Source organism: Myotis lucifugus, unplaced genomic scaffold (assembly GCF_000147115.1).
Source record: "Myotis lucifugus unplaced genomic scaffold, Myoluc2.0 scaffold_103, whole genome shotgun sequence".
NCBI lineage: Eukaryota > Metazoa > Chordata > Mammalia > Chiroptera > Vespertilionidae > Myotis > Myotis lucifugus.
The window spans coordinates 303,621-316,485 of record NW_005871151.1 but is presented as its reverse complement, the minus strand read 5'-3'; the positions used below and the strand labels follow the sequence as shown (position 1 = coordinate 316,485).

At 38.2% G+C, this 12,865-nt stretch overlaps 1 protein-coding gene across 17 annotated transcripts in view; it reads right to left on the bottom strand.

The window, feature by feature from the left end:
- The window catches only part of RBFOX2 (RNA binding fox-1 homolog 2), a 135,333-nt gene that overhangs the window by 16,823 nt on the left and 105,645 nt on the right, over positions 1 to 12,865 (bottom strand). For 5 of the 17 annotated variants that reach the window (XM_023757214.1, XM_023757208.1, XM_023757209.1 and 2 more), the window contains exons 5-10: positions 11,950 to 12,042; positions 9,141 to 9,201; positions 5,897 to 5,950; positions 5,686 to 5,778; positions 4,066 to 4,210; positions 316 to 355 (exon numbers count right to left, since the gene is read on the bottom strand). In XM_023757214.1, coding sequence (XP_023612982.1) covers positions 316 to 355; positions 4,066 to 4,210; positions 5,686 to 5,778; positions 5,897 to 5,950; positions 9,141 to 9,201; positions 11,950 to 12,042 — 486 coding nt within the window. Of the gene's footprint in view, positions 1 to 315; positions 356 to 3,471; positions 3,576 to 4,065; positions 4,211 to 5,685; positions 5,779 to 5,896; positions 5,951 to 9,140; positions 9,202 to 11,949; positions 12,043 to 12,865 lie in introns of all 17 variants that reach the window. The other 12 variants (XM_023757210.1, XM_023757211.1, XM_006092702.3 and 9 more) reach the window with 8 other exon arrangements.

The following is a 12,865-nucleotide window of genomic DNA, read 5'->3' as shown; positions in this document are numbered from 1 at the left end:
ATCTCGCAAATATGTTCGTGATCCATAGACCATCTGTGGGAAGAGGGAAGGGAAAAGAATATGTCCAGTAGACTGACTCCAGCAATGATCAGGAAACCCAAAGGCTTAGTTTGGCACCCAGGGGAAAGCGCAGTGGCAGAGAAGCATGCTTGCATTCTTAAATATATAAATATATATATCCACAAGGAAAAAGAAAACAAAAACTAAATAAATGATATTTTTTTAAAAAACCAAACAAACCAAACCAAAGAAACAGAAAAAAAAGGCTGGCTTGTCAGGGGGTGGGGTCGAGAAGGCCCCAGTGTGTGTACTTACATAGAGGTCAGCACCGTAAAATCCGTCCTGGTAAACCACACTGCAGAAAATCCACACAAAAACAAAAACAAAAAAACAAAAGAACAGAAACACATTCCGGTTATTGAGGACGGCAGCATGCACATGCGCTTTACATGGGCAGGTGATGTATGAATACACGACCTGGGCTCAGGCCAAGGCCAGTCAGTGAGGACACAAGAAAGTGCACGCACGTTACTCAGCTCCAGGACATGCGAGGAGGAAAGGAATGCAGGCTTGGAATGAACCACCTGGATGTCTGCTAATTAAAAGTAAGATAAAAACAAGAAAGAGTATTCCCAGGGGGCCTAAAACATCTATTGAAAATCTGCTGGATTGGAAATATCAACTTTTCATATCTGGAGTGTTTTTTGTTTCTAATAAGCTTGCCCTAGGAGAAAGTTTTTCTTTAAAGAGTGTCAAAAGGTGTGTGTGTGTGTGTATAGGTGGATGGGTGGGGGTATGGGGGCTAGCATGAAGAGAGGGGTTTAACATGAAAAAAATGAACCCAAAGAATTCCATTAAGGTGAGACCTAGGCTAAAGTATATTTCAAAATTATGCTTAGTATCTTGTTTTATTTTTGTAGTAATATGTAAATTTTTTCTGATATCCATACATCACCTGCTTTTTACCCTGCACATTAGACATGCGATAAGATTTGGCTGATCACACAAGCATGCAAAGTATTATTATTCAGCATTTTAAGAACCAATGCAACACCTCAGAAAAACAAGTCAATCAATTCTGACCAAAGTAAACAGAGAAATGTAATTAAAAAAAAAAAAAAACCAAAACAAAAAAACACAACCAAAAATACCCACAATGCATTGCTTTCACAAGCAGAGATAATGAGCTAATAAAGGTTAAGGTGATTGGTCCAAGGTCCAAGAATTGAAAGGTGCAGTGGGGATCCCAGATAGTAACAATATAATCCAGAGTGGGAAGGAGTAACTAGAAGATTTTAAGGGTTCTTTTTTGACCATACGAATACTCATGGAATTCTGAAAAATACAATTGTTAACTGAAGTTCTGGGCATGACCTGTTTTATTTAAAAGAATAAAACTGAAAAGGTAGCTGGTTAGGAGTAGAAGGGTTTATTTTCCTGTTTAGAAAATTAATTTGTATCAAACAAACAATGGCTCTCTTCTTGTTTTAATCCTAAGCAACATTAAAAATACAGATTTCAAACCTTTTGAGGTATTTTGTGCATTTGTGCAAAACATTACTTTGGGACCAAGAGACATAGAATAGTGGTAGAGCTAAAAGAGAAGGCTTTCTTCTTCATATTTGTTAAATCAAGATTTGTCTATTTTAAATTAGGTGTTTATTGTGTATTCAACTAAACAAATGGGAAAATTTCACTGCTACCTTCTCTGTTACAATAAACAAGTCAGCAAGTAAAATCATCACATCATATTTTTAACTTGAACATGAAATCACTTCCTCCGTATAGGTAGCAGGAAAGTTTCTGATTCTGCGTTCAGTAACATTTTGTTGTTTACAGGACAGCAGGGTGACATTCTGCAATGCCCCACATATGCTGTGCCTTTGTCTTACACAACAGGCAAGTTGAACTCATCTGTGATGTTCACTGAACTAAGTTTTATCCATTTTTAGAGTCTCCAACTGCAGCTAAAGAATGGTGTTAGAGAGCAATCTGCCTCTCAACTGCACTTTTGTAAAACGGAGACTTGTTCATAATGAGAATTCTAATAAAATGCAAAGCATAGATGCCAAGTGGTGATTAGTTAACCTTCAACTATTTCAGTATGGGGAGACAGGCAAAGATTGAAAAACATTTCTTCTACAGAGAAGAGTGGTGGCATGAAAAACATGAATAAATTTTACACTAAGTTGTGTCACTTACTAGGAATATTCAGTTAAATTCTAGGAGAATTCCAATAGTCCCTGTATCAAATGCTACAGGAGGCTAGAACACAATGATTAATGATGAAATTAGTTTACCAAGCTGAGAAGCAATTTTAGGCCATTCCCCATAAAATACTGGACTTATTCCTTGCCATCTTCCATGTAAATAGGTGGTTTAGTTAATAAAAAAGAAAACATGGGACATTAGTGTTCAATGTAATGCACAGAAATTGATGTGATTAGACATAAAGATAAAATATCTTTGATCAAATATATACCTGACACAGACTTGGTAGAGAATTGGTTCTCAAGTTTGGCCAATAGACTGAAATGACCTACATCGAACAGGAGTGAATTGAACCACTTTATAAAGTAACTCAGGAATATCACAAAATAAAGAAGTCCCATGTTTCTGTTGAGCAGAATCTCTTTGTGACCATGACGGTCAACTCTCTTGGACTGGAAGACACTTCATGAACAATTTTCCTAGTGTGTAGAGCTTCCAAAAGGTTTGTTTTTGTGTTTTAATTAAATATTTCTTGGTGAAACAATACTGCATCTTTATTTACTTCTTTAAAAAGAGATGTCAGAGGTTGAAGGTCAAAGGTCAAGTTGAGAGGTGGGGAAAAAGGGATAAAATTAAAAGTAATGGCAGAAGATGGAGATGATGGAATGCATGGGATTTAAACACCTACACACTGCAAACAAAAGTTTGTTTCTAAAGCAGTTCCCTTCTAGTGGCTTTGGAGCCTGCTCACTTCAACATGCATACTTCTCTTATCTAATAAACATGTTCTAACTTTGTGGAACGGAGGACCCCTAATGGCATGTCCATTTGGTCTATGAATGAATGCCAAATTAGCACACCTGAAAGCCAATTTTGCCATAAGAAAAGGACCTACAAAGGAGGCTCTTTCCCTTAAATTTTAACTAAGTAGCAATGAACAGGGTCCTCTGCCACTATATTTATTCCTCCGTAAGAATATGGAAAAAGCTATCACAGGCAGAGAAAAGGTGAAGAACACAAATGTCACATCTCTGAGGAAGGAAAGTCCTTGATGCAACTACCCTATAAAAAGTCCACTATAAAAATATACATGTTAGACTCACATGAGAACAACTAAAAACAAAACCTGCCATCTTCACTCCTTCTCCCCATTCAAGAACAAAGGATTTATTTGTTGCTATGGAATCAGTCCACTGCATGAGACACCCTCCATACAAAAATCAAAGGGTGAAGGATGCTCAGCTACATTAGTTGTTTTACCATCATTCAGAAGCCAACTGTAGTTTAATTCTTCCTACTTCTCCCTTTCTCCCTTGATTCAATTGGACTTGGTTCATCTTTGAATTAACCTTTTAATCCGTTTCCTACAAAGAAAGCAAATCCATTGTGGGTAACTAGCTCTGCTGCTCACCACCCAGGCAGTGAAACCAAAAGGGAGGGCACATGTGACAGCCTCAGCCCCAGCCCAGGGTGGTGAAAGGGGGTGAACACAGCAGAGGCAGTCTTGTACTACAATCTTGAACTCCTATTTTGGTTCTCTGCAGTAGTGTTAATCCATATTCGTGCGATGCTGAGTGAACTCCATGCCAACACATTGCTAGTAAACACAAGACGGTTCTGGCTACTGTCTTAAGCCACTACCTTGAGGGCTTAAGGTGGCCAAAATGAAGATTTAAATAATGAATTGATATTTGTTATATTCTGATGATGGTATATTTTGGTTCTTGCCATCTAATTCGTTAATTTGTAAATAATCATAGAATCTCTACTATGTGGCACGGCAACATCCCGGAAGTTATAAGAGGACTATGGTATTTTCTTGTCCAACTGTTTATTCTGGAATCTAATACTTACCCTGGATAGGCGGGAATGGCTGTTGGAGGTACCGCTCGCACTGCACCATACACCGTCCGCCCCCTGCCCCTCAGATGGGCTCCTCTGAAAGCGGCCGCCGTGGTGGCTGCAGTTGGGTAAGGAAATCCAGGAACTAAAGGGAGACCCAAAATATGACAGAAATGTCAACTTGCATTCAACAGTAGGAGTACAAGCACACTTGCTTTGAATCAATTACAGGAAAGATTAAAAAGTATGTACCACATCTTTTCTGAAAAAGAAAAGGGAAAGAGACCCAGGATGCAAAAGCTCACGGTAGCACGCCTCTGTGATCATAAATCTTGAGTGACCTTTCTTCGCTCCTTCCCAACGCTGGCGTCACCACGCAAGCTGGTGAGAAGCAGGTCAAGGAGCTCTAAGAGCTACCACCACAGTAAGAAAGGACACTTTCCATTTCTGAGGGCAGTTTAAATGGACTGATATAAACTCTTTAACTGGCCAATTATTAGTCTTGCTTCCAACATTATTACGTGCATATCAAAATTACTCATCATGGGAATATTCTTTTGTGTTTTTACATGGTGCGAAACTCCAAGGCACACAATAGTCTTCAGGTATTTCATCTCATTAGTCAACTTTATTCCTTTATCTAAAATATTTTAATCCAGAAATGGAAGGTGAGAGGGAAGCTACATCTCTCCTGTGGTCTTGTATCCTGTAGAGGCAGTCATTGTCTGAGGTCTGTTGTAAGTGTGCTCTCTCTGGAAGGCACGCAGACATTGATTTCATGTCTACCGAACTGTTAATTCTACTTCTTGCTGGAGCAAAATGACTCAAGTCAAAGTAACTTTGAGATATCAACAGTTGAGAATAATCAATAATCCTGGGGGTGCTTTTAAGTGATACTCTGCCAGAGGGCCCAAAGCTGACTTGTAGAGAATATGTATAATATATCCCACAAGTACTTATTTCTTTTGTTTTCTACATTATCAAGTACATACTAAAATGTTCTTTACATACCCTCATCCCCTCCGCCTTTCCAACTACTTGTACTCTGTGGCAATCTTCATGATTTGGTCAGAAGGATTCCAGCACAGGCTAAGCAGAACAAGGCACCGTGACAGTATTATCGCTCCTAAGAACACCTCCTTTTCAGTTATGTATTACTAGAGGCCTGGTGCACAAAATTTGTGCACTCTGGGGGTGGTGGTGGCGGGCCCTCAGCCTGCCCTCTTGCAATCCGGGAGCCCTCGGGGAAAGGTCCGACTGCCAGCTTAGGCGGGGAGCAGGCCTAAACCAGCAGTCAGACATCCTTAGTGCTGCCATGGAAGCAGGAGAGGCTCCCATCACCATTGCTGCGCTAGCCAGCCGTGAACACGGCTTCTGGCCGAGCAGCGCTCCCTGTGGGAGCGCACTGACCGCCAGGGGGCAGCTCCTGCGCTGAGCGTCTGCCCCCTGGTGGTCAGTGAGCGTCATAGCAACCAGTCTTCCAGCTGTTCGGTCAATTTGCATATATTAGCCTTTTATTATATAGGATACTGGCGGGGGGGGGGGGGAGGCGTGTGGAGTGGGGGAAACTTCTAGCTCATCATTGCTTACTCAACAATCAAAATTCATGCCAGGCCAACATAGGCTACTTACTGATTAAAGGAATGTAAGTGTTAATACCCCCTCTTCCTGATAGGGGCACTGCCGCTTCGTTGCCCAGGGACACATCTGCTTGAAAGCTGGATGCTGATTGTATTAAAAAAAATTAAAAAATGCACAAAAGATTACAAAGGAACAGTGAATTGCAAAACAACAGTCGTTGTTAGTTAAATAGCACACGCAGAAAAATCAATGTAAATACTACCTGCATATAACTCGGGGCCATATACAGCTCCAACTACTGGGCTTAATTTCCAACCTGAAATGGAAGAGAGGACGGTGAGCATTTAAGACGGCGTGAGGATATAGGGAAACGGAGTGATGTGCAAGTTGGCTTCAGACATCTCTGGGTTTATTTTTGTCTATCCTCAACTTTTCTTTCGAATGCCAACCGGGGTTTATATGAAAGAGCGATGACATTTCTACACCTGATTATCTTCAAGTAGGACTGTGATGGGATAATGTGCGGGGGCGGGGGGGGGGGGGTGAGAGGGAGAGGGAAGGGATAAAAGGAAGGAGAGAAAAAAATTGGGAGGGAGGTAGGAAAATGGAAAGGGAATGAGAGAAGGAAAAAGAAAATTAAACAAATCTTGGCATTTGGTACAGTGTCTCTTACAGAATTGCCTAACAACCTATTCTTTGTTTAGGAAAAGGAAAAAGGCAAAATATAGTATGTGTCATTCTATATCACACTTTTTTATGTATCGTCTTAACACTATGTATTACTCTAGTTGTTATATAAAGGTGCCTTTTGACTGAATTCAAATTTGACCTGGATCTTTGCATTCCATGTTCGATTATACCATGTTGACAGGATTTTGGGTAAACTGAAATCTCCTTTCACTGAGATTTACCATTGGGATTTCATTGGAGTTAACCAAGTGAACAAGGAGAAACACTCAATAATAAAATTGAAGCTATATTCCCAACTTCAATGCATGTCCTGAGATTTTAATTTGTAATAAATACATTTAAGTTCATCAGACTTTTAAAAGTTACTAGACTGCTGAACATTAGGTTAAACATTTATAAATTTTAAGTATTTCCAAACATTAGGTTTGGTGTCAATTGAATTTCTTCATTCCCTTTTTATATTCATAGGAATATGGCAAGTGTTAAATAAAGTGTACTAATGCCCACTGTTAAAGATTGGAATTACACATAAAAACTTTAATCAATAAATATTTATTGAATTCAAATATGCCCTATTGTGTTTCTGAAAAACTAGCTCTTTGGTTTACTTCTTTGATATTAGTTTAAGGGCCTAACATTGTGCCACTGTTACTCTATAAAATTATAAATGAAAAGAAGAAAAGGTCAATTATCAGATTTAAATGGCTACATTATTCAAGAGAAAACCCATTAATTCTGAATTAATCCAATCCCCATTCATTATTTTATGTGCTCATAGACATTGCCCTTCATTATTCTACATAAATATTGTGCCAAATCTGGGTTCAAATCCTACTGGAATTGTAAGAGCACAAATGTTCTGCAATGTCAGACAAATAAGTGTTTCCAACCACCATCAACTGAAATGCTGAGAATTCACCAGAAGGGCACCCAGCACTCTTGTCACAACTGTTAACATGACAGAGGCAGATTTCTAAAATGTGGCTCCATTAGGCCTGAATATTGATTTAGAATATTCAAAAATGACCCTTTTCTTTCCTGCCAATGGCACTATTACTTAAGTACTTCCTTTAAATGCATATAATGGATGGACATTATAATAATGGTATGCTGTCAATAATATATTGAATATGTCCAGTTTTGTATAATTTACAATGTATTTTCACAGATGTTTATTCATTTTGTCCTTCACAAAACCCAAGATAGGTACCACTTGTGGGACAATGAGGAAATATTATATTTCTCTGGTTTCATGTCCTAAATAATAATAAGCTAAGAGGGTTGGATTTTGATGACTTCTAAAGAGCTTCCTGGTGCTAAAATTCTGTGACTGCAAATTTACAGAGATTAAAACAGAATAAGATAGGAAATTGGCTCATTGTCACAGAGTAAAATGAAGAGTCAATCTAGAAGTAGAATTTCTATCTTCTGAATTCCAGTGTCTCTTTCTGCCACACCACCCTCCCAGGATCTAAAGGAAATCTGACATACTTTGCCTCTCCCATTAAAAAAATTTTTTTTGCTCCACAATGGGTTTTTCTCCAAGTTGCAGACATTGCCACTTTTGTGAGAGCAGTGCAAAGAAGAAAATATGAGGTAAAGGGGGAGGTGGTGGTACCACATGATATACCACTGATAAAATAAGTAGGGAAAATGCTAATTATGCTGATTTGTGTCATCTGTTTGAAAAGCTGGGTTAAATATATTTATTGAAGACTTTGTGGGATATACTTCTATTTCGTTTAAGACATTACCAGAACATACTGTTACTCTAGCAGTTAGGTTCAGACTTTCACAAAGCACTTACAAGGGAGAAATCCCCCCTTTTATAATCTAGATAAATCTTGCAGAACTCTAAAATAGAAAAGAGATCAACCGAAGGACTTGTATGCATGCATATAAGCATAACCAATGGACATAAGACACTGTGGGGTAGGGGAGGCCAGGGGATTGTCAAGGGCGGGGAAAAAGGAGACATATGTAATACTCTTTGTAATACTTTAAGCAATAAAACAATAAAATAAAATAAAATAAAATAAATAATAAAAAAAAATAGAAAAGAGAATGAGTTGCTCAGACTAAAGTAGAGCTGGAGGCCGCAGGACCCAATCCATACAGTTTCCTTCCCCCCCCAAGGTGGTCCTATAGAGCACAATTTGTAAACCACTGCTGCAGAGCAGATTAAAATGATATCCCATCTCACTTAGAGAACATGAGTCTAGATTAAATTTGACAACTGATGTAAAAGTTTCTTCTGTTAGACAAAATAGTCACAGAAAAATTTCTTCTCAATAAAAAAGATTTGTAACACTCACTATATGACATGCAGTCATGGAATAGAAAATAGAAGACACACACACACGTACACTATGGCTATTACCTCTAGAAAAAAGGAGAGCTAAGTGTCAAGAATTACTCTACTCATGCTCAAATAAATAGGAATTAGCAGTAAAAGTGAGAATTGGTGGGCATCCAGGGGTATTATGGACAAGCCTAATAATGTATTACAGAGAACTACAACAGCCAAAAAAGAGGGTGCTGTAGTGGGACCTAACCTGAGTTAAGAGGTAACCTCAAATGACACATTCACACTGTATATCAGATGAACTTTACTGAGACCAGAACACCTTAACAACTAAAAAATTAGCTTAATTCTAAGAAAAAAGTGAAATTCTAAAAAAACAAAATACCCTCCTAGGTAAATGAAACAAACTGTCTTAAGACTGAAATCAAGAGATTCTTTGATGTTTATAAAAAGCTCATTATTTTCACAAGAATAAATGGCATTATTCTGATGATGATTAGTAATCTCTTACCATTTGCATATGGTGTGACCATCTTCTTATTGGTCATTACACGTGCTGTAGCATTATTCACCTAAAAATAGAAGGGGCAAGGGGGAAGTAGACCACATTAAGAAACATGATATTGTTTGTCCAATAACATAGTACTCAATTAAAAAAGTAAATTTCAGAGAACATTGATTTAAATAATATAGCAATATAAAATATTAATGTATAATATTTTAATTAAAGTGTTTATTAAATGAGGCTAACAAGAGTAAAATGCAGTTTCTTAGTCTCCAATGGAAAACTAGGGCCACTATACCACCCAGTACTCCAAAGAAAAAATCCATTTATAAGTACCTTGGAGATTTCTTAAACAGAGAAGTCTCTGCATTAAGAAAAATATGGGGAAAACAGTAAATTAGAAACAACTGTTTTCACATGAACTCTGAAGTAGTTCCTTAATAAAAAGGAGGACATAGATTTACAGGAAGATAAGAAAATAAGTCTGTAAATTTCATCTATTCTAATGTTCAGCATTTTTGGTATGTTTGTATAAGATTTTACTGTTTGAAGTTAGTCAACAAATATAGGAACTTAGATTTCCATGTTGACAGTCTTCAGAACCATCGTGAATTTTCTAGACCATGTGGTCTATCCATTTATGAATCAAGTTTTCAGAAGGCCTTTAGATTAGGCACTTAAAAGAACTGAAAATAATAAAGCGTATGTCTCTTGTTGTATGGTACTCTCCACCCTCATTACAGAATGGCATAATTCAAAGCGTTGTTGGTGCCAGGGCAAGACGGTGTTACAGAGATGGTGCTGATGAAGAAAGATGAAGCAGCCCAGTGGCAGAACCAGCCTCAAAGCTCCGACCAGGAGGTGAAGCCTCACCACACAACTTGATTAAATACTGTGCTGCCAGGTCATAAGACAGGCCAGTTTTGGGAAAAAAAAGAAAGAAAGAAAGAAAAAAATATCAAATATATAAAATATAAATGTCTTATTTTGCCTCTGGGGACTTACATAATCCTAAATTTGTATAGTGATAAATTTATGTTACAAAAAGACCAATTTTAGGTAGAACAGGAACTTAAAAAATGCTTTAATATGTCTTTTAGGATTTGTATAGTGGTAATATTCCTATGTGAGGAAAAGAGCTTGAAACTCCATTTACTCTGGTTTGACCCACCAAATAATACAAACATTTCACATTTAAAAAGAAAGAATGGGATACAACAATGATGAGACTGGGAGCATGCTGTTAAAAACACACACACACACAAATAAAAGGGAAAAACAATCACTTTTGGGGAGAAGGGAGAAAGTGAAGAGCAAGGCTCTCACAGACAGGAATGAGAATGAGGCAAGAGCTTACACTAGCTGCTGGAGCAGAATGCACCCAAGCACTTAAAAAAAAAAAGGCCAGAACCAATCAGAGACCACCAGTCAGCAAAAGAGACCAATAGCTGCATGTAACAGAGAGAAAGGGTGGGAAAGGAAACGGGGAAAGGACAGGAACAGACTTGGGTAAAGAGAATATAAAGGCAGGGAAAAGAGAAAGTCAGGGCAGGAAGGAGAGCCATCAAAGGCAAAGGAAGAACAGTCAGCTCTGAACGGAGGTTTGGGAAAGAGGACAAGTAGGAAAGGAAGTAGGGGCAGGAAGTGCATTAATAAAACCAGCCAAACTGGAGTTGAGTAACTCTGAGTAAGATGTGCAAGGGGGACAGTCACCATGACGTCAGTATCAAACAGCTCAGATGCTACAAAACAATGTACATCCAAAGTCCAGGCGGCATTACCCACAGCATTGAAAACAAAAGGGGGAGGGGAAGGGAGAGGAGCAACAAGTCAAATCACATTTTGTCGTGTTAATGTGAGATGGCAGATGGACTTTTTCTTTCTTGCTTAATTGTTTTGTAATTACATTTTATAAAGCTTCTTCTCTAGTGCTTTGGTTTCACTTACCGCCAACGGGCACCATCGCCAGCATTGTGTATAGTTACCATGGAAAGAGTGAGTCAAGTGAAGGGCCCTTAATGCTAAACCATTGGAAAGGGAGGGGGAAAAAAAGCAAAATATGCAGACATCTTACTCAAAATGGTGGCTTTTATATTTCATACTTCTCAAAATTGGGAAAGGGGAAAGGAGCCAGTTAACCTTCATTGCCTTATTAAATAAGAAGGGCTGGTGAACACAGGTGGCTGACTCAACCACAATGATAGTCCATTCACCAGGCAACCGCCAAACCCTCTGTTTGAGGACTTTATCCATTAACTGTTGAAATTCTTGACATTAAATATATTTGATGAGTTGTGGATTCTTTCCTCCCTCCCAACAACCTCTAGGATCTTCTATTCCTTGCTTATCACACACATGGAGGCGAACTGGCCTCCTGAGAGAGAGGGCATTGGCTGGCCCCTTGATTTATTACAGGACACAATGTTATCAACTGGATAGAGATAGACATTTTTAAAGTTAGTTTTATATTGGCCTGATCATAGGAATTTGGAGTCTGGCAAACTGAAGCAAAGGAAAAAAATCAAGAGAGCAAAGGATGAACACCTTGGAGGAAAAAAGTAAATGAAAAATACCCAGACACACACACACACACAAGTAACACAAAATTAAAATTCCCAAACAAAAAAGGCAGGGAGGATAGAAGTGTTGCTTTTATACATTTTAGTGCAAGAAGGTGAAGGACAGAGACACAAACACACATACATGTGTGCACACACACAAACAAGACAGGGCTCCAAATGTGAAATAAGTGAGGCAATACACAAAAAGAGAAACAAAAATATAAACCAGAAATTGAATTATTGAAGACATGCACCTCGATTTTACGGCCCTCTACCACGGTGCCGTGTAATTTCTCCCTGGCCCTGTCTGCATCAGCACTATTCTCGAAAGTTACGAACCCGAATCCCTGCATGCAGCGGGAGAAGGGGGGAAAACATGCACATCGTTATATTGAAATACTGATCTCGTGGTCAATAGAGAACAAAATATCACAGTTTGAAACTGACATCAGCAACAACTCAGCAATATGCTCCCGAAGTCACATTTTTGGACCATGCATATTTTGTAAAGGGAAATTAAGTCCAGTAAGAGAATAAAGAACTGTTGTGGTAGTAGTAATAATAATATAATTATCAATAACAATAAAATAAAACATAAAGCATGTGAGGCCAGACCAAAATTAAGGTATACAGTTACTCGGGTCAAATTATTCAACCAAGAATCTGAGTATTTTTAAAAAATATCCTACTTTTCTTTCTCATTTCATGCTGTTAATATACATGTTTCTTTATGTAATACTAAGAAAATACTTCATTAAATCAATTATTCCCTAGTAACTTTTACATGAAAACTGATATTTAAGTATCATCATTATATAATGAGATTTTAAAGATGTCTAATCATTTGAGCCCCCACTCTGCCTCCTGCTTGTACCACCTTGGAAACAGGATAATTTAAGACATAATCTTGATGTATAATTCTGTAAGTATTGGGTATGGTAAAAAAAAGCACTCATGTTTGTCTAAGCAAATGAAACTATCACTAAACAGTGGTCAGTCAATGATGACATTTCTTCAGTGACACTTTTAAAAGACCACACTGGCACTAGAGTGGCACTAGAAGGGTGGACAAAAGTAGGTTTACAGTTATAAGTACATGAAAGTGTATTATTTAACTAGAGGCCCGATGCACGAAATTTGTACAAGAGTAGGCCTTCCTTCCCCTGGCTG